The following is a 24516-nucleotide window of genomic DNA, read 5'->3' on the forward strand; positions in this document are numbered from 1 at the left end:
GCCGGCTCTGCGCATGTTTTATTTTATGTAGCAGGAGATATATATATATTGTGTGTGAATCAACTCCAAAGGCTAAAGTGGTCAAATTATTCAGATTTCTCTCAATAATCAGACTAAATTACATATTTTTAAATAGATCTGGTAGTTTAACTAAAGTTCTTGCGGTATAGCGCCCCCTGCTGCCTGTTCTTCCCATCCACCCCCTTCCCCTCCTCTCCATCCTCCTCCAGCAGCAGCTGCCTCTCCTCAGACATGGAGAGCTGCTAGAAGCGCTGCAGCTTCGGTCCTCCTCTCCTCTCCTCTCTGCCCCGCTGGGTGCTGGATCTACCATGGGGTCTCCGGGGCTCTGGGCGGCCCTGTGCCTCCTCCTCACCGCCTCCTGCCGCCTGTGCACGGCCGCCCGACACGGTAAGACCGGCCTGGGCTCTGATGGAGAGGGTTTAATGGAGTGCGCTCTGCGAGGCGCGGTGCGTAAATCACGACTTCCTCAGGACAAGTCCCTGTTATCGATAACTGGCTGCCTGGAGCGAGTTTGCAGCACTTTGGATCGATTTCAGGTTATTTCTGCCGAGTAATGAAATCCATACATTTAGTTTCAATGTTTCTCAAAAAGTTATTTGTTTTGTCTGCATATATTCTAGATTACACCGGATTATTCTCTCATGGAAGTAAAACGTGACCATATTCTCAGTATAAAACGGGGTATCTGATCCATTTAGACTAACACTGAACTCCGCATTTCCTGCTCCGTGTATCTGCCTCTCATCTGGCGCCATCACTGACGCAAACCCTCGGATGCGCCTGTTTGACTCATGGATCATTTTGTTTGTTGTGCAACAAGAGAAGAAGCAGAGAACCTGAATGAAGGATCATGGAGAAAAACCAGCAGCTTATCGGATGTATTGGATCTCCTTCAGCAGAAGCTCTGATTAAAATAAACACAAATATGAATAAATTAGAATGAATTTAAGGAAACTCAAGGCTAACATACAACCAAAGCGGAGCTGTATCACCAATGAACTGTTCTGTTAATGGAAAATCATAGTTTGACAGACAGAAAATATATATTTTTTTGCAACAAACAAGATGATTTCCCAGAGAGAAAACCAAACCAAACATGATAAAGGATGGAAAACACGAGCTGTAGAAGAAGCTCAAATCTGATCCTAGTCGTTGTTTCTCACACTCCATCCCGTTTGCTTCCCAAAAACCCGCAGAAAATCCTAAATGTTCCTTCCAGATAAGATCACAGGGCTTTTAAATCGCGGTGTTTGTGTACCATGCTGGTGTGTGTGTAAATGCAATCAGAGGAGTGATGAAACATACGTCAGATAGTTCTGACTCATAGCTGATCTTTTCCTCAGTAATCACACCGACTTCCTGCCTCAGAGACTCAACACGCTCGGCGTTTCAGCACCACGGATAGATCCCAGCTCCCGTTTTGATCTTCAGGGCATCAACCAATCATCTGTCACTCTTCAGACTCTTTTCTTGCCTAGTTAAATCGGGGCGTTGTTTCCTCAAAGCTATGAAATAGTCAAATCTGACCCAAATATCCAATTTGCGACCTAGAGCTGATTGTTGGATAAACGATCTGAATTTATAAACCATCTTCAGTTATTGCAGAGAGATGTATCAATATTAGCATTCAGAATAATAATGATTTATTCCAACAAATATTGTATTTCTGAGTTTCAAAACAAATGACTGGAGGCTGACTTGAGGTTTGAGGATAAATGAGCTGTAAAACAGCTAAAACAAAACCAAAACACGCTAAAGACTCATCAGTGTGAAACATCCTGACATTTTCTACTACCTCTAGTCTACGTTTCCAATCAGACAGTCTGCAGGTTGTATTTCACTGGATCAGCGTCTGGTGATGGTCCCTAAACACTAGACCAAACCCAACCACGATGGAGCCTCCAGGCTTTCACATCTAAATGTTATTTATTCACTGAGGTTCACTGAAGATGTTTTAATTCGGGTTAATTAATAATGAGTTTCAAACAGATTAATGAGGGTTGGCTTTAGGTTTGAGTAGCAAATCCTCTGTAAAAGAAATAAACTTCTGTCGTCCTAAAATCTACAAACCAAGAATGTTACTCTGAGCTTCTGCCTTTTAATTAGCCCCGGGGGAATGCTTCTCTAATTCACACTTTGCTGTTTCCACCACAGCTGGGGGTTTGTTTCTCCACACTCAGTGTGGGAAGAACCAAACAAAATTTATATAGATTGAGATGAGTGTGCTTTGATTTTTATTAATACTAAATATGTTGTACAGTATTAAAGAAATTCACAACAAACTGTAAAGAGCATAGAAGGTAATGAGGTTTTGGTGAGGATTGAGAGAACCCAGCCCTCTTTGGAGCTCCACAGATCAACCAGACTTTACAGCAGGAACACCATTCATGGTTTCTACAGCTCACAGAAAGTTGGCTTTTACCCGACAGATTTCTCATTTTAATACCTTTTACAGTTTTTACGCAACAACAGTTTAAGTTTGATGATTTTTTTCCCACAGAATGTCCAGCTGTGATGATGTCACACACCTGAATCATACAGAAACATTTTGATGTAAACTATTTTAATTACAAAAGTTTTATTTCCACATGTACAGTTTATACATCAGATTGTGGTTATTTCGATCTATTTTCACCCAACGTGTCTCCCGCTGATGTAGGAGTCACACCTTTCGATCGAGAGAGTTGAACTCTTGTCAAACCATCAGATCTCCGACTTTAGACGAATAAAAATGTACACGTGCTCATCTGAAGGTTCTTGTATTCTTTGATAATTCTTTTTGATTTAACTTATATTTTCACACGGTGAATGTCTGGGTTTTCCTTATTTGCCTGTTTCCAAGACAGAGGCAGGAATCACCATAGCAACCAGTGACTCAGCACTTTTTGACTGGTTGTAAAATTAACGCACTCAGCAGATTCTGCCTTCTTATAGTAATCTATTATGGTGGCCATCATAAACTCTGTATAATTTTATTAATAATAAAATAGGAAATATTATTCTAAAGACCTTGAAGAGCAAACAGGAAGAGATTTTAACTGGACTTTCAAAATAAATCTCATAGATGCCCTTTAAAGAAATTGTCTGTAAATTTAGAAATGTCTTGATTCACTTTAATGCTTAATTTATACTTGTTTAACTCATCGTTGTTCTAAATATGAACATATAAACTACAATCAGACACACACGGTTTTAGACTCCTTAAATGCTCTGTTTCATTTCCAAACAAATTACTGCAAGAAACCCGTTTGTTTTCAGCTCCTGCAGAGCAGCAGCATGAGATCTGAGTAGCTCTGATTCCCAACCAGCAGAGATTCGCTGCTTGTTGAGGTTAATTCAGTCTGTCAGAGTGTAAAGGGAGCAGGTGAAGGGTTCCTCTGAACTGTGGAGAGATGCTCCCCCTGTTGCCTTCAGCTGCCGCTATGCTGGGGTTTTCCAGCTGAATCAGTCCACCTTAAAGCCCGCCTGCTGGCCTAAAGATGATGAAACCAAAGCCTGACAGGAACATAAAGATGCTGATGATAAGCAGGATAAGGAAATGGTCTTTAGATGTTTTACTGCTTCAGATCACTTTGCTGCTTCTATATTTTTGTGACAGCTGGAGAAGCAGTGAACGAGCCCAGCTGTAATCACCCTATCAATCTATAATGGATGGAGAGACGTGATTGGAATCGTCTCATTGTGTTAGCGGCTCAGCCATCATCACGATGGCCTCACATGCTGCCAAGAACACAGACTTTTCCACATGGTGTCATGTTACAGCTACGATCTTGAATGTACTCAGTTCATAAATGTAAAGCCAAAAGAACATGATGCATGGTTTTCAAACGTTCCATTAAAAACTGAAAAGTGTGGAGTTTATATATATATTCAGCCTTCCTGAGTCAATCCTTTGTAGAACCAACCTTCTCTGCAGGTCTGTTGAGGTTTGTCTTCACCAGAAGTTTTTACTCCTTCTTTGTAAAACAGCTCAGGTTTAGTCAGATTGAATGGAAAGCGTCTATAAACATACTTAATCTTGCCACATCTTCTGAGTTGAATTTAGGTCTGGACTTTGACTAGGCCATTCTAACACATGACCATGCTTTGATCTAAACCATTTCATTGTAGCTCTGGCTGTATGTTTAGGGTGATTGTCCTGCTGGAAGGTGTACCTCCACCTCGGTCTCAGGTCTTTTGCAGGTTTTCTTCAGGGATTGTCCTGTTATTTAGCTCCATCCATCCTCTCATCCACTCTGACCAGCTTCCCTGTCCCTGCTGAAGAAAGGCACCCCCACATCATGATGCCCCCATCTGGGGTATGGTATGCTCAGGGTGATGTGCAGTGTTAGTTTGCCTCCACACATAGCAGACCACCTCTTTCCATGTTTGGTTGCCCCCCTACATGACTTGTGACAAACTGCAAACAGGTTTTCTTTCCACAATGGCTTTCTTCCATAAATGATTCTCCCATCTGAGCTGTGGATCTCTACAGCTCCTCCAGAATTACCATGGTCCTCGTAGCTCTGATTAATGCTCTCCTTGCTGTCGGTTTAGGTGGACGTCCATGTCTTGGTAGATCTGCAGTTGGTCCATCCTCTCTCTGTGTTCAGATGATGGATTGAACAGAGCTCTGGGAGATTTTTAATACTTGGTATATTGTTGTAGAACCTAACTCTGATATACGCTTCTCCAGAACCTCTTCCCTAACCTGTCTGCTGTAATCCTTGGTCTTCATGATGCTGGTTGTTCTCTAATGTTCTCTAACAAATTTCTGAGGCCTGAAACAGAACAGCTGCATGTATAATGGGGATAAATTACACCCAGCTGGTTCTGATTAGGTTCTGAAGCTTGCTTTGGATTTAATTTAGCTAAAAATCCAGCGTCAGTTTGCAGATTATGAAGCCGATGGATGGTTCTCCTTGCATACATTTACGATAAAAATTGTTCATCTCCTAAACTTTGAGGTATACCTTCTGTCTGGATGCTGTTTGATGTAAAATGTTGCAGAAGGACTTCGGAAGTCAGTCCCTTTCAATCCGTTAAAACCTTTTCTACTATTGACAGTTCCAGCATGACACAAACATCCCTGCATGGTGTTTAGATCATTTGGGTTTATTTAATGTCTGCAGCTTGTTTTGCTTCCTTTCTTTACCTGCTTTGAAGGTTAACAGATAACTGATAAAGTTGTTTCTTTGATTCTATCTTTGGTTCGTGTTTTTGTTGAGAGGGAGCCTCGACTGAAGCTAGGCTGACCTGCAGAGCAGAACTGCATCCATCTCTCTACTCGTTACAGACTTAATTAGGCTGAAATTAGTCATAGCAGAACGCTGATGGAGTCTAACAAGAGCTCCTGGAAACAGACGGATGGAGGGATGATGTGGAGGAGAGGACGCCGTGCAGATTAATCACCATGAGGACTGTGGTCAGGGATGGAGGTTTAGCCGAGTGTCTCAGTTTGGGGAGATTCCCACATGGATGCAGCTGAGGCAGATTCTTTGGGTTGTCATGGAGACCAGGCCTCAGAGGTGTTTTCACTCCTATTTGTAGCGTTCTGGAAAACAATGTCAGATGATGAAATCCTCATGAATAATGCACTGTGGCATTATAAATCAGACGGAGGTAAAACGTCTGGCTCATGTCCTCCTGCAGCCTTTCATCATGGAAGTTCTCCTCTGGTTCTGCACTGAGGTCCGGTGGCTTTCACTTTCAGAGCTGAACAATTGGTTTGCTGCTGTGGTCAAAAGCTTCCAGTGACAGATTAATCAACAATCGCAACGAAATGCATTCCTCTAAATCTGCTCCCTCAAAACAAACCTTTTTTGACTTTAAATATAAAATAATGTTGATGAGGTTGAAATGAGCTGATTCATGATCACTGGATTCAGATCAGAAGCTATGATATACATTTACCTACAGATCATTAAAACATGAATAAAACTATTTAATTTAAATGAATTTTATTTTAATTTATTCAAAATAGAATAAATGAAGATTTAAAGTACCAGCTTGTTGCCAAGAGTCACCTCGTATGATTTTAATATTTTTTTTTATCATTTTGTGCCTGCAGGTTGTTTGTTTGAAAAGAAGCTGTGTCCCAGAGATCATCGCTGCAGTGAAGGTGACTTTTCCACTTTTGTTTGCTTTAAATACATTCATTAATAACATTATGAATAATCTTTCACAGCAGAACTCATTGCCGGTTCATAAACATAAACAGATTAAACACCAATCAGCTTCACAGTCTAATCGATTCCAGACTGACCAGAGGATATTGATTACTTCTGTAGGGACAGGCGTTTCCTTTAACTACTCTTCAAAATGGGAAAGACTAGAACACATGCCACTTAAGTAAGGGAGGTGCGTATTGTTCTTCACAAGTCAGGAAATAGTTTGTGGCCTAAAACTTGGTAAACATGAAGAAGTGAAAAGATTTCTGAATGTCAGGTTCCAGCTCTAAAGAGCAGGAATGTTTTTAATTTTTGGCATGGAGAATTATGAACAGCCTCCCTGGTAAGGCCTACGCCAGGGTATTGGAGAGGAGAGTCCAGGCGATAGTCAAACCTCGGCTTCAGGAGGAACAGTGTGGTTTTCGTCCCGGCCGTGGAACACTGGACCAGCTCTACACCCTCTACAGGGTGCTCGAGGGTTCATGGGAGTTTGCCCAACCGGTTCACATGTGTTTTGTGGACCTGGAGAAAGCATTCGACTGTGTCCCTTGTGATGCCCTGTGGGGGGTGCTCCAGGAGTATGGAATCGGGGGCCCTTTATTAGGGGCCATCCGGTCCCTGTACGAGCAGAGCAGGAGTCTGGTCCGCATTGCCGGCACTAAGTCGGACCTGTTCCCGGTGCATGTTGGACTCCGGCAGGGCTGCCCTTTGTCACCGGTCCTGTTCATAACTTTTATGGACAGGATTTCTAGGCGCCGTCAAGGGCCGGAGGGGGTCTGGTTTGGGGACCAGTGGATCTCGTCTCTTCTTTTTGCAGATGACGTGGTCCCCCCTTAGAGATAGGGTGAGGAGCTCGGAGCCGCTGCTCCTCCACATCGAGAGGAGCCAGTTGAGGTGGCTCGGGCATCTATACCGGATGCCTCCTGGACGCCTTCCTCGGGAGGTGTTCCAGACACGTCCCACCGGGAAAAGGCCCAGGGGACAGCCCAGGACACGCTGGAGGGACTAGGCTGACCTGGGAACGCCTTGGGCTCCCCCCGGAGGAGCTGGAGGAGGTGTCTAGGGAGAGGGACGTCTGGGTGTCTCTGCTGAGTCTGCTGCCCCCGCGACCCGGTCCTGGATAAAGCGGAAGACGACGAGTACGAGAATTATGAACAAGGGGCCCTTAATATCTCACTCAGACATTTTTATCAAAATCTTTGATGCCACAATTATTGGCCCGTTCCTTTCAAATACAAAATTGTCATTTATGCTTTACTTTTTACAGTTTATCACTTACTAGGAACTTTTTCACAATAATCCACGACTTCTAGTTTCCCTGGCGTATAAAGATGATGTGAGACATAGGCTAATTTCTTTACACCACTCTTCAAAGTGGGAAAGACATGAGAACATACCACTCAACTAAGGCTGATGTGTGAGAAATATCTACAGACCAGGTTTATCCTCTGACACAGACAGTAAAGAGGATGGAGAGGGAGGTAAAACCATTTTCAAAGCTCCCCGCAGCAAAGATTGCCATCTTGGGTTCACCAAGTCTCCATGACCACCATTAGACACTATCCACATACCAACAGATGTGGAGCTGTATTCTTTAAAGGTCCTGGGAACATCTGGAGCCCTCTGACAGAAAACTGGACCTGAGTCTTTCAGCAGGACAATGATCCAAAACAAGAACTGGTTCCTCAGACACTAAGTCAACCTTCTTCCACAGTCTTCTCAGTCTGCAGACCTAAATCCTGTAGAGAACCTTTTCCATCTGAATAAATGTAGTTAGATTAAAGGTCGGATTGTCTGACACACTCAGTGTGGGTTTATGATGGTCCAGTAAAAGATGAATTTATTTTTTAGGCTTTTTGTGCATCTTTACAAGGGAGCTAATAAGAACAGGAACCTGTATTAATGACAAACTGCCCTACCATTGTTCCCAGTATAAACATTCAGCTTGTTCTGCTGGATGAGCAGAACAAACATCCAACCAACAGGCAGCTCTCCTCCATGGCGGTCAGGCTGGTCAGTGCTGTTTGTGTGGGAGTTCGACTCTGTGGCACAAAGATGGCAGCAGGGAGAGACAAAAGAGCCAGAACAGCGTAAACAAGGCCTCTGTCTGGGCCAATCGCAGCTAGGCCTGGGCGTCTCCGTGACAACAGTGACATCAGTAGCCTGGCGACGTGTGTCCCTCGTGTTTGTTTGATGGTGGTGACTCACCATGGCCTGCAGACTCTCCGGCTTCACTGAGTGAATGAGCTGCTGCTCGGCGTATTTCTGACACCAGTGTTTCTGTGCGTTAACGCTGTTAATAAATGAAGTATTATGGCCCCTGAAAATACGACAGAAAGATCATATCTGAGGAAAACAGTTGAGGATGTGGGGAATCATTTCTAAATTCTAGGAAAGTGATCCAACCTTCAGTAGCAGATGTGTTAGTCTGATTTCCATCAATGTTTGTTGCTTCCAGGAAACATTTCTTCAATTCTTAATTATCTCTGAGCTTTTGTTGTTTCAGGGTCATGATCTGGTTCTGGTTCTTGAAACCATTTTTCTTCTCCCTGTATTCAAGAAGAAAAAATCTTTTGGTTATAGTTGTAGTTGCAATAATCAGTGGAAAACAGCATCATGCCATCAGAACAATAAAGTCTGCAGATTTGAGAGCAGTCGTTTGCCTTCCACCAACGTCTCACTCTGACACAACAGCTCCTGGTGCACCAAGCACCCTCCTCTCCTCGGACCCCCGGCCTGGGCTCAACATCTCAGAGAAAGATGTAAAGAGGCTCTTTCAGCGTCGGACGACCAATGGAAAGAAAATGCTCCAGGACCTGACAATGTCTCCCCCTCATGCCTGAGAACCTCCATCTTCACTCAGATCTTCAACAAGTGTCTGGAGCTCTGTGAGGTTCCCTCCTGCTTCAAACGCTCCACCATGATCCAAGACTCCCAAGAAACGGACCATCAGAGGATTAATTGACTACAGGCTTGTTGCTCTGACGTCTGTGGTCATGAAATCCTTTGAACGGCTGGTGTTGAAGCATCTGAAGGACGTCATAGGCCCCCCCGGTGGACCCCCTGCAGCTTGCTCGGGGTCAGTCAGGTCAGCAGATGATGCAGTCAGATGGGACCTCACTTTATCCTGCACCACTGAGGTTTCTTCCTTCTCTTCTTTCAGAGAAATGAAGGAAGACAGTCTTGTAGTTAGAAGGAAGCTGTTAGATCAGCAAAATGAGTCTTAATCTTTTGGCTTTAGATCATGCAGCATTAGTTTGATTACATTAAACTGTTCTCCTGTGCAGATGGTTTGTTTGGACAGTGCCAGGCTCCACACCAGGAGCCCGTCCAGTACCGGGTCTCTGTGCCGGTTCTGCATAAGCTGCAGAAAATCCTCAAAGACCTGATGGTGCAGGGTGAGTTTCTAAACGCGGCAGCTTAGTTTCAGCTTTCAGTTCTGCTCTTCAGCGTTAAAGTAAGGTGTATGTAAAACCTTAGGTCTGACGTGGAAGGACGATCTGACCCAGGCCATCATCAGCCGGGAACTGAGCCAGGTTCCAACCGTCGCTCCTAAAAAGGAAAAGAAATCATCCAAACAGTAAGAAAAGTCCTGTTTCTTAGATGTCAACGAGAAAAACTCTCAGGTGAGTGAGCTGTGTTATTTTTTCAGGTCCTCCAGATTGCTGGGTCCTGGTCCTCAGAGGGATCAAGATCCTGAAGGTCCAGCAGACTTTGAGATGATGCAGCAGTACCTGGACTATATGGTCCTGGACCCGTCTCGGTCCTCAGTGCACATGCAGACGCCCCTACCATACACCTACCACAAGGTAGGAGCCTACTAACCCCCACTTAAACCCATGGCTGTGCCCCCTGGTGGCCACAGGAAGAAATGACGTGCTGTGTTTGTGTGGCTGAACAGCAGTTCGGCTACCAGGACGAGGAGGAACGCTCCCTCAACACCCTGGATGATAATCCAACCTTCCACAAGGGGAACTCTTTGGACCGGGACCGACAGCTCCTCCAGGACCTGATGTCCTTCTACCTCAGCCCCTCAACTTCATCCTCCTCTTCCTTACAGTCTCTGCCCCGTCATAGGGGGGCGGTAGCCGCAAGCCTACCCTCCTCTGTGTTTCCTGAGCTGGACTTCCCTCTGGACTACAGCGAGGACTACGTCTCCCAGGTTTCCGAGCTGAGAAAGCAGCCGGAGCCAGAGACAGAGAAGCAGCAGCAGCAGCAGCAGGAATATGACATCCTGTCAGGACTGGATGGTCAGATGTTACCTTTTTTGTCCTTTTTATGTAATTGTTTTTACTGATTTCCTTTGTGTTAATTTGTTTGTCCCTACATTTTAACTCTGGTTATCACCTGTAATTGTTTGCCTCTACATCACACCCAACAGTCACTAATCTGCTCTCTCCGATGTGTTTTCAGGGCGCTCTCTGCAGAAACTGGCTCTTTTGCTCGACCACTACGGCCTGAATGTGAAGGATCTGTCTCCTGAGCCGAAGGACTACCTGCCGGCGGCTCTGAAGCAGCCGCAGCTCGATGCTTCCTACATTCCCAAAAAGAGCAAAGGTCGGTGAACGAGTTCGCACTGCTGCAGTCAGAGCTGCAAGACTGTGCACAGCGAATGTTACTGCATTCATCAGGTCAGAGGCCCACTAATATCTCTATAATCCACTTTGTTTTCGTTTATCATCAGATACATACGGAGATAACGCAGCAGCAAAGAAGAAGGTGAGCTTCTCTGTGGGTTATCAGGTCATTTGTGTCTAAAGAGGAATTTTAAAGACAGCTGAAAAAGCTTAACTAAGCTCCTAGAGACGATGAACAGGAAAATCGGTTAATTAACACCAATGATAAAGTACTGAGGGGTTTCTGAAAAGTTCAAGATTTTTTGTAACCCGTTTCAGAAAGTGAAACTCATATATTATATAGATTCATTATACATAGAGTAAAGTATTTCAAGCCTTTACTTCTTGTAAGGTTGATGATTCTGGCTGACAGAGAATAAAAACCCAAAATGTAGTGTCTCCGAAAATTAAATAATTACATCAGATCAACAAAATGATATTTTAAACAGAAATGTCCGAATTTTGAAAAGTCTGTTCATTTCTATGCACTCAATACTTGGTTGGGGCTCCTTTTGCATGAATTACTGCATCTATGCAGTGTGGCATGGAGGTGATCAGCTTGTGGTTCTGCTGAGTTGTTCTGGAAGCCCATGTTGCTTTGATAGAGGCCTTCGGGTCAACTGCCTTGTTGATTCTGGTGTCTCTCATCTTCCTCTGAACAACACTCCATTGATTCTCTATGAGGTTCTGGTCAGGCCAGTTCGCTGGCCAATCAAGCACAGTAACATCATGGTCATTGGACCAGCTTTTGGTACCTTTGGCAGTGTGGGTCGGTACCAAGTCCTGCAGGAAAATGAAACCAGCATCTCCATACAGCTTGACAGCAGCAGGAGGCCTTAAGTGCTCTATAATTTCCTGGTAGATGGTTGTGTTGACTGTGGACATCAAAAAACCCAGTGGACCAGAACCCTCAGATGACATGGCACCCCAAACCATCACTGAATGAGGAAACTTCACACTGGACTTCAAGCAACATGGATTCTGATCCTCTCCACTCTTCCTCCAGACTCTGGTCATCTGAAAACAGGCCTTTGGACCATTGAGCAACAGTCCAGTTCTGTTTCTCCTCAGCCCTGTTAGACACTTGTAGCCCCTGTGGAGGAATCATCTCTACCTAGTGGCTTCTGGTGTGACTCCAGCCTCAGTCCACTCCTTGTAAAGCTCCTCCAAGTTTTTTTTAATGGCTTGATACTCCTCTCAAGTCTGCAGTTATCCATGTTGCTGGTGCAGCTTTTCATACAACACTTTTTCCTTCCTCTCAACTTTCTATGAATATGCTTGGATACAGAACTCTGTGAACAACCACCTTCTTTAGCAATGACCTTTTGTGCATGTCCATGACTGTGTCTCCTACTGACCCCGACTGAGACCATTTAGAGGCTCAGGAAACCGTTTTCAGGTGTGTAGAGTTAATTGGCTGATTAGGCTGCTGTCTAATATTCTGAGACACTGAATTTTGGGTCTTCATTATCTGTAAACCAGAATCATTAACAAGAAATAAGAGACAAAAAGGAGTGAACTTTTTCTAAATTTTTTCTGATTGTTTTAGATGTACCTGTAGTTTACAGAATCACCGTTTAAAGTTCCCAAAGCGCTGGACTTACCTCCATGACTGAGTTTTTGTTTTTATCAGTTTTACAGTTTAACTCAGTTTAGAGTTTTTTCAGATTTTCTCACTGAACCTTCAGCTCAGAGAGGGAGGATGTGTTACGCTCATCCTGTAAAATATTTAGAAACCTTTTTATTTTAAAAGCTCTCATGCTCTCAGTTTTATCTCCACATGTACAGAATTGTCCCTTTCAAACTGGAGTTTCCTCCATAAAATACTGAAAAAACACAAACATTCACACATGTGACCACCAGAAGATTCTGGTTCTCACCTTTCTGTTTTGTTTTACCTGAAGAAGAACCAATAAGTCATCATTAAGGTTCTTAGAAAAGAAGAAGAAAGTTCAATGGATGCATAAATTCATCAGAAATCCTGATATTGATCATATTTGTCTCCACCAATCAGCTCACGGAGGCTTTAATGGCATATAAGACGGTTTTCCAGAAGGCTCCTCCCCTCGCCACCAATGCAGGTGGAGAACAGAAGGAGGCACCTCCACCTGAGGCAGCGAATCAGGATAGAGGAGGAACAAAGGAGTTTGGATTTATCATCACCAATCAGAGGTGCAGCAGCTTTAACTTCCTGTCTGATCAACCAATCATGAGTCACATGTTCTGTTTGTGTGAGCGGAGTTTGTTCGTCATGTCAGAGGGGGAAAACGTGACCTCTGATTTCAGCAGATATTGACCTCATTTAGTCATGGAGAGAAAATGAAGAGAGAATACACGAAGAGAAAGAAGATGAAGGAAAAGTAGGAGAGGAGGAGTGACCTGGGTTGAAATAAATGGAAAGAAAAGGTGGGATAAAAAAAAAAAAGACATGGTGACCTGTAAAATAATTGTAAAGAAAAGAGTAAATGAAAGAATACATGGTTGCAAATTATATAAAGTAACAGAAATAGGAGTAAAATGGAGGAAAGTAAAGAAATTCAAAACAAAAAATACATTATAAGGCAAGTAGTATGAAAACAACTGAAAACTAGCCAAGATTCATCTAGTACTGACTTTGTATTTTAGATTTTAGACCAGAGATGGTCAAAAACTGTCCAGACCCCTAAAAAACACAGTCCTTTAATATTTAACACCAAATTCAAATTTATTACAGTGTGTGCGTCCCACAGACACATGCAAATATACTTTTCTCCTGCCACCCCACACGTCATGCCGCCCCGAGCTCAAAGCCATGCCGCAGATATCAAAAACCACCAGTGAGGACAGGAATCAGGAGTTAATGTAGACGGCTCAGAATACGCTGAAAAGCTAAATAAAGTGACGATGGAGGCAGAATAACTTAAAAATGAAGAGAAGGATGAAGCAGAACGAGCTTCAAGCTGCAGTTGGTCTGTTGTTTAAACCCCTCACTCTGTGTGTGTGAGAGTGAGTTAAAATGTGTGTGTGTGTCCATGTGTGTGTTTGTCACCGCAGCCCCCTCAGTCTGAACGACGGGGTGCGACTGCTGCAGCTGCTGTCAGAAAGAATCGGCCTCTCCGCCACCGCCATCATCAACATCAGGTGGGTCAGAGGTCAGCAGCTCATGACCTAAAGGTCGAGCTGCTGCGTCTCTGATGAATCAAACAGGACAGAAACTGGGGATGTTTCCTTGTTTTCCTCATCATCTCTCCAGCTTTCAGTCCAACTCGGATCTTCTCATCTGTTTATCTGCAACATCTTCTGATCCACTTTTTATCTAAAACCAACAAAAAGTCGGTCAGAATAAGTCCGGACAGGAAGGCGATGTTCACCACATGATTAAACCAATAAACAGTCACCAGCAAGTAAAAAGGACGGCGTTATTAATTCTGAAGAACTTTTATGCAAGTTTGCATTTTATGCTACAAAATGATAGATGATCAGTCACATCACTTGTAAAAAACAATATTTTGGGATCCATTTTTTTTTTTTTGAATATTTATTATTTAATTAAAAATAATTTCATTATTTGAATTGTATTCAGCTTTCTTAAATTTGATCATTTTTATGTTTCTATTTTATTATCATATCATTTGTTTCACAGATTCATTTATTTTTCTAAAGATTTTTGGTTTTTTAAGTGATTTGTTTTATTTTTAGTCCAGCTGATAAATAATAAACAAAGCAGGAACAAAAACTGCCAAAAATACACTAAAATATTTCTTCTAAGATTTCTACAATAAACAGGTAGAATAAAAATATAATTCTAAAACTTATTTTGTGCAAATAAACTTTAGCGTTATTTCAATAAATTTAACTATAAATAAATACAGTTTTTAATTATTCATCCAATTCCTGGTTATTAAAACAAAAACTTAAGCAAGACAAATATTATTTGGAAATTTGAATTAATAAATGTAAATGAAATTATGCAAGAAGAAGGGATTATTGATGTGTTTGTTTATTAGAACTATTAAGGAATAAACTACATTTTAAACTATAATTTTTTCATTTAATATTTGTTGAAGAAACTATTAGAATAAAAACTAATACCTTTTCTCCTTTGAAAAATTCAAATTTATTTGACAAAAGCATTTAAAAACGTTTTGAGGAGAAAAATGTTGATGAATCAGAATAAATAAAAAACGAATATTATTTTTGCATGAATTATAAATAGTCACTCATGTCTGCTTGAACAGTAAAATCAAGAGACTTTAGAGAAGAATGTTTTCTTCTACGGGATCATCAGTATTTTTATCGGAGGTTCAGTCTGTTTGCTCACCGTTTGTCCTCGGACCTGTTTCCTCCTCTGCAGCGTGGTCGGACCGGCCGTCACCTTCAGAATCAGACCCAACTCCAAGAACCTGACGGCTGCAGATGCTGCAGATAAAGCAGGTAGGATCAGCAGCTGAGAGAGGAACAACCGGTCCTGGTAGGAAGGTCTGAGGATGAAAAAGTGAGAAGAAGCAGAAAAAAAAAAATGATGGACTCCCCAGTTTGACTGAAACCTTCGGTCCATATGAGAGTCGTTCTTTGTGGTAAAACCTAAAGAAAAGCTATTTTATTTTTCATGCATGATGTCTTTGGTTTGTAGTTGCAGAGAAGAACTTCCTGGAGTCGGAGACGGGCTTAAAGGTTCTTCAGAGCGGCGCTGAACAGGTGAGAGCTGAGAGTCCATTCACCAGCATGTTTTCTCTGACTTAATGTGATATGAATGTTTCGGACCAGCACAACCAGAGTACCGACTAGAATTTGATGGAGAACTGGTGGAGGGTGCTAAAGATTAGGATGATGGCACAGAGGCCTTCCAACCTCAAATACTTGGAGCTCATTGCAAAACATAAAAGGTTAAAAGTACAAAGAAGCACATAAAACCTGCTCACCTAGTTTCTGACTCAGGTTGATCCTGGTGAGGATGAGGAATGAAGAAGATTCAATTTTTATAGATGAGCTTGTTCTTTATGTCAGACAAATGAGGGGAAGTCGTTGCCCCTGGCAACCAGAGTGCAGCCCAACTCCCGCTGGGTGTTTGCCACGCTGGTGTCCATGGCCTGCATCGGTGGCATCCTGGTGGCGGCCATGACCATCGCCTGCCTGCGTCACCACGCCCATCGACTGGCAGCAAAGAAGCTGGGCCTGGGACCGGAGGGGGGCAGTTTCACCCACCAGGAGTACCAGGTGAGAAGTCCACCCACCTGCATCATCTGGCTCCAGCTCCGTAAACGTTTTCATCTACAGACCATTAAAAAAGGAAACTAAAGCATTTCATTGGTTGAGCTTCTTCTTCACCTGTTTCTAATGGTGAGACATAGAGGTGAGAGTGTGATGTATGGGTTCCTATGAGTCTCACTGGATAAACCAAAGCTTAGGGCTGCGGAAGCCTAGCAGAAAAAACATATTTCTGTTCGGTAAGGATCCAGAAGCAAAATATTAATATCACAAAATTTAATCTGGTGGAAATATCAAGATTTAAATGAAATATATTATATTATATATTATTATATCATATTGTGTATAAATTTGTATACCGTGTTATATTACAAAGTACTATATGGTGTCATATATCATATTGCATTATATCATATCATAGTGGGAAAAAACATTTTGAAGCAAATTTTAAAGGAATAATTTCTTCAGGGCCTTCATTAAACATCTCTGCATCAATCAAAATGTATTTTCTAAAGCTTCCAGTGTTGTAGAAATGTAGCTGTAACAACATGATGCATGCCAACGTGCTCACCAGGACCTGTGTCGCCAGCACATGGCCTCTAAAGGTGCCTTCGGACGGCTGGAAGCCGCTGCCCTGGGCGCGGTTGGAGGGAGTGGCGGAGCGGCTGGAAGTGGAGGAGGCGCAGCAGGTGGAGTCGGGGCGGGAGGAACAGGAGGCGAAGGGACAGACTCCAGGGTGAGCAGCGTGTCGTCCCAGTTCAGCGACGGAGCCCAGCCCAGTCCCAGCTCCCACAGCAGCACACCGTCCTGGTGCGAGGAGCCGGCGCAGGCCAACATGGACATCTCAACTGGTCACATGATTCTGGTCAGGAGCTGAAGCTAACATCACATTGTTTTAGTTCAAGTTAATATTACTTTCTGCAGGACGTCAGATGAAATGTAACTCATATTTAAAAAGTAAAACACAAATATGTCTGACAGGCCCCTCCCCTTTCCTCTCTGCTGTGCCAAAGCTCTGCCTTTTAAGCTCCGCCCACATAGAGGACAGTAGCTTTAATAAAATCAAAGACAGGCTTCCCGAGTTAAAATACATGGTCTGTTTTATCGGTTCTGATCTTCCTTGCTTAAGGCTTACATGGAGGACCACCTGCGGAACAAGGACCGTCTGATGAAAGAGTGGGAGGCTCTGTGTTCCTACCAGGCAGAACCCAGCTCTGTATCCGTGGCTCAGAGCGACAACAATGGCAAGAAGAACCGCTGCCCCGACTCGGTGCCCTGTGAGTCTCTGCAGATGAATGAAAGTTGAACTGAATCACGATGAAGCAGTTAGTCTTGCTTCCGCATTAAGGTTTCACTCTTAACCGATTCATGTTTCCACATAACCTTTCTGCACATGTCTGAACAAGCTAAGAAAGCACAAGCAGGGTATTTGTGGAGTTGAACTGGTAAAACCAGGACTTAATGGGTCACATGTTCTGCAGATGACCACTCGAGGGTGAAGCTGAAAGCAGACGGCAACCCTTCGCGCTCCGACTACATCAATGCCAGCACCATTGTGAGTCACTGTAGAAGTGTTCAGCCTTACAGTTAGATTTCTGTTGGTTCTAGCTGGAGAACTGATGTTTGTTTGAACTCCTTCTGAACCTGCAGATTGAACATGACCCCAGGATGCCGGCCTACATCGCCACTCAGGGGCCCCTGTCCCACACCATCTCTGACTTCTGGCAGGTCAGCTCTTAGGAGAACCTGGTCCTGTTTAACTCATTTTCCATGATCATGTATTATTGATGTGTTCTCCTTGTTGTTCTGCAGATGGTTTGGGAGAACGGCTGCACCGTGATCGTCATGATGACGGCTCTGGTGGAAGATGGAGAGAAACAGTGTGACCGTTACTGGCCCGATGAAGGCTCCTCTCTCTACCACATCTACGAGGTGCGTGTTTTTGACGTGACGGAGGACCAGCTTAGGTCTTCAGATGTAACAGGTTGGAGTTTCTTCCTCTTCAGGTGAACTTGGTGTCAGAGCATATCTGGTGTAACGACTTCCTGGTGCGCAGTTTCTACCTGAAGAACGTGCAGACCCAGGAGACCCGCACGCTCACGCAGTTCCACTTCCTCAGCTGGCCGGCGCAGGGAATCCCCACCTCCACACGGCCCCTGCTGGACTTCCGCAGGTACTATTTTAATTGGTTACAGTGCTTGGTGAAAGTATTCATACCCCTGGTTACAGTGGTTTGTAAACTTTTTCACATTACAACCTCAAAATGAGGTGTCTTTTATTTGGATTTTATGTGACAGACCAACACAAAGCAGTGTCTGCATGTGAGGTGGCAGGAAACTGATGTATGGTTTTTAAATTCTTTGGAGGTGAAAATCTTAAAATATTTGGCAAGCATTTGTTTTCAGCCCCTTTGTAGACCGACCTTTCTCCAGGTCCAGCTGCAGGGTTATGTCTCTACCAGCTTTGCACATCTACACACTGAAACTTTTGCTCATTCTTCTTTGCAAAATAGTTCAGCACCTTTAACATCAGTTCAGAGTTGGATTCAAGTCTGGACTTTGACTAGGCCATATTAACTTTAAAACATTCTATGATCTAAACCATTCTATTTTATATCTGGCTGTATGTTTAGGGTTGTTGTCCTGCTGGAAGGTGAACCTCCACCTCCATCTCAAGTCTTCTGAAGGCCTTAACAGGTTTTCTCCTGGAATTTCCTGGATTTAGCTCCATGCATCTTCCCGTCATCTCTGACCTGCTTCCATGTCCCTGCTGAAAAACATCCTCATAGCATGATGCTGCCACCCCCATGTTTCACTGTAGAGGTGGTGTGTTCAAGGTGATGTCCAGTTTGAGTTTCTGCAAAGCCTAGCATTTTGCTTAAAGGTCAAAAAGTTCAGATTGGTCTCATCTAAGCAGAGCAGCTGTAGATGTTTGACTTCAAGGCTTCTGGCTAACCTTACATGGAAGAACTTTCTTGTAATGTGGGCTCTTTTAGATAATTCAGAGAGGGACTGTATTGCAGCTGAAAGACCTAAGGTTCAGCTGCCGTAACATCCAAGAGTGTCCAACAAGCTTCAGGATGGTTGCATGATGCCACCGATGCAGAGCTCGCTCAGCATCTGCAGCAGGTGGATGCCAGCGAGGTGAAGATTTTTGGAGAACAAGGGCAGCAAACATCCAGCTACTTCTGTCCCAAAAAAATCCATCTAGAAAAGGCTGAAATTATGCAGGAAGAATAGGAATGGACTGCAGAAGACTGGCGCAAAGTTATGAATCCCAGTAAAATACTTAAAGTTTGCTGTTGTAATGTGTTTGTGTTACTTCATTATGACTCAGTTAGAGGAGTTTAACATTTTTTCTTCATGTTTCCTTCTCATTTGGTCCCAGGAAGGTGAATAAATGTTACCGAGGACGGTCCTGCCCCATCATCGTGCACTGCAGGTAAAACCTCCCCAGCACATTCACCCTGTCACTCTGACGTCAGCTTCACACGTGATGAAGCATATGAAATAAACTCATGTTTATTTCATATGCTATAACAAAGGGACTTTTTTTATGCTTGTGCACAAAGTTGCACATGCAACCATTTGATTACATTTTGCTGTGTCACCATAGTGATGGTACTGGCCGGACTGGAACTTACATCCTGATTGACATGGTTCTGAACCGCATGGCTAAAGGTGAAGTAGAAATGATAGGGGTCCAGACTACTTTAAATCTCTAGATGTTTAAAGGAGATTGATCCTGAGAGTCTGTTTTTCTTGCAGGGGTGAAAGAGATAGACATCGCCGCCACACTGGAACACGTCAGAGACCAGCGGGCGGGGATGGTTCGCACCAAGGTGGGTTTGGACCGGACACAGCGGATGGGTTAGAACACAGACAATTCTGTCCAGAGACCTGAAAAAATACTAGACTCTGCCATAAAAATCTTGAACCAATCAGAACAAAGCTCTGCAGGTCCATAACTGTAGTGAGAGGTATTCTGGTGTGTTGGAGAATGGATCCATCCCAATGTTGAAGGATAGCTGCTCTCCAGGGCTGGATTGGGCACCCCTGCTCTACAACTGGGTTTCTTATCTTTGATAGTCTTCATATGGTTGACCACCAAAACTTTGGAATACAAATTACCCCACAGATTAGAATAAATTCTCACTGATTGCAAAAGTGAACGAATGACCAACACTGCCACCTGCTGGTAGCAAACAGCCTAGCCTTTAGCAGAGGGATTAATCCAGTGTTGCCAGGTGTACGATAATTTTGCTCTCTGTACGATGAATATTCCTAAAAAAAAGGTCAAATGTACGATAATTTGACCATTCCGTGAATGTGTGGTTGTAATCAGTCGTCATCAGCGTATCGCCAAAGTCTGTCGGAGGTTTTTTGTGAACCCTGAAGGCATCTGTGTCCGGATTCGGAAACAAATGCTGGAAATTCCAGCCAATCGTGCTTTTCTAAATGTGACCTACGTGTGACGTGTATGCGTTGGCCTCAGAACAACGGCCATGATTGGCTGAATAGTCCACTGCGCCCGCCATGATAGAAGAAAAGAAAAGAAGAAGCAGAGCCCAGCCCTGTGGGGCTGCAGCTGTTGATAAATTCATTTCATTCTGACGCCACAAAGCTGCGAGTGTTTATTAGACGTTATTCAACACATCAACAGACTTGTTACTTTAGTTATGACGAGTGTACGATAATTTCCCTCAAAATACGATCATTTTATGTCTCTAGTTCGATAATCCTACATTTCTCACCTGGTAACACTGGATCAATCCGAACCAGACGTGTTTTATATTTGCTGTGAAAATAACCAGAGGTTGGGTTAAGAGTTTCAGGTGGAGTTCTGGAGAACTTTACATTCCCACCATCTTTCTCTCCTCTCCAGGACCAGTTTGAGTTCGCACTGACTGCGGTGGCAGAGGAGGTCAACGCCATCCTCAAAGCTCTGCCCCAGTGAAACCAGGATAATCTGGACCGGTCTCCTCACATTTATAGGGATTGAGTGAATGCACCACAAGATTTATCCATTTAAAAACACCTGGTTTTATGTCCTGTAGCTGCAACTGTGCTTCATTTTGGACGGAGTTTATCTGCTTCTTGTTACATCTTCCTGCTCGTGATTTTCTCCTGTAAGGAGGCTTTGTGCCATTTAACTCATTTTCTGTCTCTGGGTATGTAGTAGTTTACCTCAAAGCAAGATAAAATATAAAAAAAAATAATTTAAAAAAGATATTTTGTATATGTGAGACGTACAATAAATCTTTGTGTTTAAGTGTTGCAACAACTGTGTGACTTCCTGTGTTTAAATTAATGGATTACTGCAGAAAGATCCCAGAAGGTAGTCTGGACCAGAATCACTAGTGCAAGCATTCCTAAAACCCACAAAACACACAGACCATTAAACCAGGCAGAGTTTGGGAACTTTATTTGAAGACATGATAAAGCTGTTCTCTGCACACAGATCTCTGTGACAGAGGTATTACAAGCTTATTGAAAACTGCCAGAACACTTCAGTACTCCTCTCCCTCATCTTCATCTCCAACGCTGTCAGTTCCCACCTCTTCGTAATCCTTTTCTAGGGCAGCCATGTCCTCCCTGGCCTCAGAGAACTCTCCCTCCTCCATGCCCTCTCCGACGTACCAGTGGACGAAGGCCCTCTTGGCGTACATCAGGTCAAACTTGTGGTCGAGTCGGGCCCAGGCCTCTGCGATGGCTGTGGTGTTGCTCAGCATGCACACGGCTCGCTGCACCTTAGCCAGGTCCCCTCCAGGAACCACGGTGGGCGGCTGGTAGTTGATGCCAACCTTAAACCCAGTGGGACACCAGTCCACAAACTGGATGCTGCGTTTGGTCTTGATGGTGGCGATGGCAGAGTTGACATCTTTGGGTACGACATCACCTCTGTACAGCAGGCAGCAGGCCATGTATTTCCCATGGCGGGGGTCACACTTCACCATCTGATTGGCTGGTTCGAAGCAGGCGTTTGTGATGTCAGCCACAGTAAGCTGCTCGTGATAGGCCTTCTCTGCGGAGATGACCGGGGCGTAGGTGGCCAGGGGGAAGTGGATCCTGGGGTAAGGCACCAGGTTGGTCTGGAACTCTGTGAGATCTACATTCAGGGCTCCATCGAAGCGCAGGGAGGCAGTGATGGAGGACACAATCTGTCCGATCAGCCTGTTCAGGTTGGTGTAAGAAGGACGCTCGATGTCCAGGTTCCTGCGGCAGATATCATAGATTGCTTCGTTGTCCACCATGAAAGCACAGTCTGAGTGCTCCAGGGTAGTGTGGGTGGTCAGGATGGAGTTGTAGGGCTCCACCACAGCTGTGGACACCTGAGGAGCTGGATAAACGGCAAACTCCAGCTTGGACTTCTTGCCGTAGTCAACAGACAGACGTTCCATTAGCAGGGAGGTGAAGCCAGAGCCAGTTCCTCCTCCAAAGGAGTGGAAGATGAGAAAACCCTGGAGACCTGTGCACTGGTCGGCCTAAAGCAGGAGAACATTCAAGATGTCAAATCTCAACCGGACATACTCTGGTAGAACCGAACGAACCAAACCTGAACCCACCAGTTTGCGAGTCCTGTCCAGAACCAGATCGATGATCTCCTTGCCGACAGTGTAGTGACCCCGGGCGTAGTTGTTGGCTGCATCCTCTTTGCCGGTGATCAGCTGCTCCGGATGGAAGAGCTGCCGATAAGTTCCTGTGCGAACTTCATCTGTGGAACAAAGACACTTAAAACTCTTCTGCATAATTCGGTTTCCTGAAATTATGTTTAGCTTCATTTTAAAGTTTGTGGAGTTTATATTAAACACATTCTGAAGTAATTTTGTTCTTAAATGGCTGTACCAAAAAAAATTTAAAAGTAGAGATGTTCCAATTTACCCAGATTTGCATTTTGATGGGAGAATTAATGCATTTCTAGAGATTTGTTGTATGCAGGCAGAATTTACCAATCACTGTTGGTTCCAGATCCACAAAGATGGCTCTGGGAACATGCTTCCCAGATCCGGTCTCGCTGAAGAACGTGTTAAAGGAGTCATCTCCTCCTCCAATCGTCTTGTCACTGGGCATCTGACCGTCAGGCTGGATGCCGTGCTCCAGGCAGTAGAGCTCCCAGCATGCATTGCCCATCTGGGCACCGGCCTGGCCGACATGCATAGAAATACACTCACGCTGTGGAGGAGATGAAGAAAAAAGGATCAGACACGTTTTCTTTACAGCTTATTCACCATCCCTAACCCAGTTAAAAACAGCGCCCCCATCCTTTAAGATTCTATTTTATTTTAAGTCCACTGTTGTGAGCAGCTCATTGTTTGGTGAAGTTCATCCATTCTACCCCACAGCAGCAACTAAACTCTAGAAACACTGGACACCAGACTTCTAATTTTATCCACCACGACGACTAACAGCTAACAACCGTAAAGTCTGCATCTGCTTTGTCATTTCCCCATCTGCTAAACTAAAACAGCTACAGTTTCACGGGTAAGTCAAAATCCCTCTTAAATAAGTCATTCTACACACGTACAGATTTTGTAAAGACAGATCGGCATTTCATTTTCGCAATTTTGATGCATTATGGGTAGAAGGAACTACCCATCAAGGGTTAACAAGAACGGGGAAAAAAAAAAATCCCGCCGAAAGAAAAGATCGTAGATAAAAAATACATTAAATTACTACAATACTCAACTCACTTTCTATTTATTTTCCTAGTTATTTTTAGGGCGCCCAGTTAACTATAATTTTGTCATATTCTTCATTTCATCTAGGATATCCGAATGCGCATTGAACGCATCACCCCATGTTTCTCCCTCAGGTGGCGCGTTATGCAGACCTGCTGGATCATTCTCGAACTGGGTCACATGAGTGCTTATAATCCCGCCACACACCAGGATGGAGAGCCCAAAAGAGAAAAAAAAAAAAACCATTGACGCAGACAGGAAGTCGAGTTTCTCCCTGCCCCCACCAAGCGCCATGTAACGTTCACGGACCTGCAGGGCGTTATCTGTCCGCCTTAAAACACTTAAGTTACCGCCTAGAAATTACCGTTTGGGCAAAGTACGCCAAGCAAAATGTACCTGGGTTTATTTAAAATAACCAGACTTAATGTGACAACACTGGCTGGTTGTTAGGTTAAAATCCCTACGTTTTAAGAGGTAAAACGTCATTTTTGCTCATTTTCAGCTGCGCCAGCTGGGCCTTGTTCGACGGAGCCTGTAAAAATGTGCAGAAAAACCTCGATATAAACGAACATTAGCTAGATTAAAAACAAGATGAAGCTTCAACAATTTCCACCAGTAGCCCTTTGATTGTAATTTTTATGATTTAAACGGTTTCCGCCGTTTTACTCACCATTTTTTAGCTATCTGTCTCCTTTTCTCCGACGTTCAAGGATCGGCTGTTGGAAGCAGTGTGTGATGCAGCAGTACCGATCACTCCTATTTAAAGGTTCATCCGGGGGCGGGGCTAACAGCGGTTTGAATCTGCTCTTGGCGGGAGATGACGGTGAGCAGATAAACGGACTGTTATAAACAGGCCTGTCATAAA

The 24516-nt window shown here is 43.8% G+C and overlaps 2 protein-coding genes and 2 long non-coding RNA genes across 5 annotated transcripts; 1 reads left to right on the forward strand and 3 right to left on the reverse strand.

Annotated features, from left to right (window-relative positions):
• The first annotated feature begins 202 nt into the window (after positions 1 to 202).
• Positions 203 to 21253, forward strand: ptprnb (protein tyrosine phosphatase receptor type Nb). Of its 2 annotated transcripts, none has more exons than XM_047355900.1 (23): positions 203 to 408; positions 6071 to 6121; positions 9458 to 9568; positions 9651 to 9750; positions 9823 to 9979; positions 10075 to 10420; positions 10584 to 10727; positions 10855 to 10889; positions 12801 to 12958; positions 13820 to 13906; positions 15120 to 15199; positions 15399 to 15463; positions 15773 to 15982; positions 16548 to 16838; positions 17103 to 17250; positions 17455 to 17528; positions 17624 to 17701; positions 17786 to 17905; positions 17980 to 18146; positions 19361 to 19414; positions 19589 to 19653; positions 19741 to 19814; positions 20858 to 21253. In XM_047355900.1, exons 1-23 carry the CDS (start codon positions 330 to 332, stop codon positions 20927 to 20929), a joined length of 2766 nt encoding a protein of 921 aa, XP_047211856.1. In that variant the 5' UTR covers positions 203 to 329; the 3' UTR covers positions 20930 to 21253. The 2 variants fall into 2 exon arrangements, with proteins under 2 accessions (XP_047211856.1, XP_047211855.1); XM_047355899.1 differs by having other exon boundaries at positions 204 to 408; positions 10072 to 10420.
• Positions 7978 to 12782, reverse strand: LOC124861967. Its single transcript, XR_007036803.1, has 2 exons — positions 12667 to 12782; positions 7978 to 8719 (listed from the first exon to the last, which is right to left on the reverse strand). It is a non-coding gene; the product is annotated as an uncharacterized LOC124861967 (long non-coding RNA).
• LOC124861962 lies at positions 13913 to 15824 on the reverse strand. The gene is made up of 3 exons (XR_007036798.1): positions 15688 to 15824; positions 15087 to 15246; positions 13913 to 14081 (listed from the first exon to the last, which is right to left on the reverse strand). It is a non-coding gene; the product is annotated as an uncharacterized LOC124861962 (long non-coding RNA).
• A 127-nt stretch (positions 21254 to 21380) lies between the features above and the next one.
• LOC124861944 (tubulin alpha chain-like) lies at positions 21381 to 24452 on the reverse strand. The gene is made up of 4 exons (XM_047355944.1): positions 24322 to 24452; positions 22923 to 23145; positions 22539 to 22687; positions 21381 to 22457 (listed from the first exon to the last, which is right to left on the reverse strand). Exons 1-4 carry the CDS (start codon positions 24322 to 24324, stop codon positions 21483 to 21485), a joined length of 1350 nt encoding a protein of 449 aa, XP_047211900.1. The 5' UTR covers positions 24325 to 24452; the 3' UTR covers positions 21381 to 21482.
• Positions 24453 to 24516: the final 64 nt, after the last annotated feature.

Source organism: Girardinichthys multiradiatus, chromosome 24, assembly GCF_021462225.1.
Source record: "Girardinichthys multiradiatus isolate DD_20200921_A chromosome 24, DD_fGirMul_XY1, whole genome shotgun sequence".
In the NCBI taxonomy this organism is placed as follows: domain Eukaryota; kingdom Metazoa; phylum Chordata; class Actinopteri; order Cyprinodontiformes; family Goodeidae; genus Girardinichthys; species Girardinichthys multiradiatus.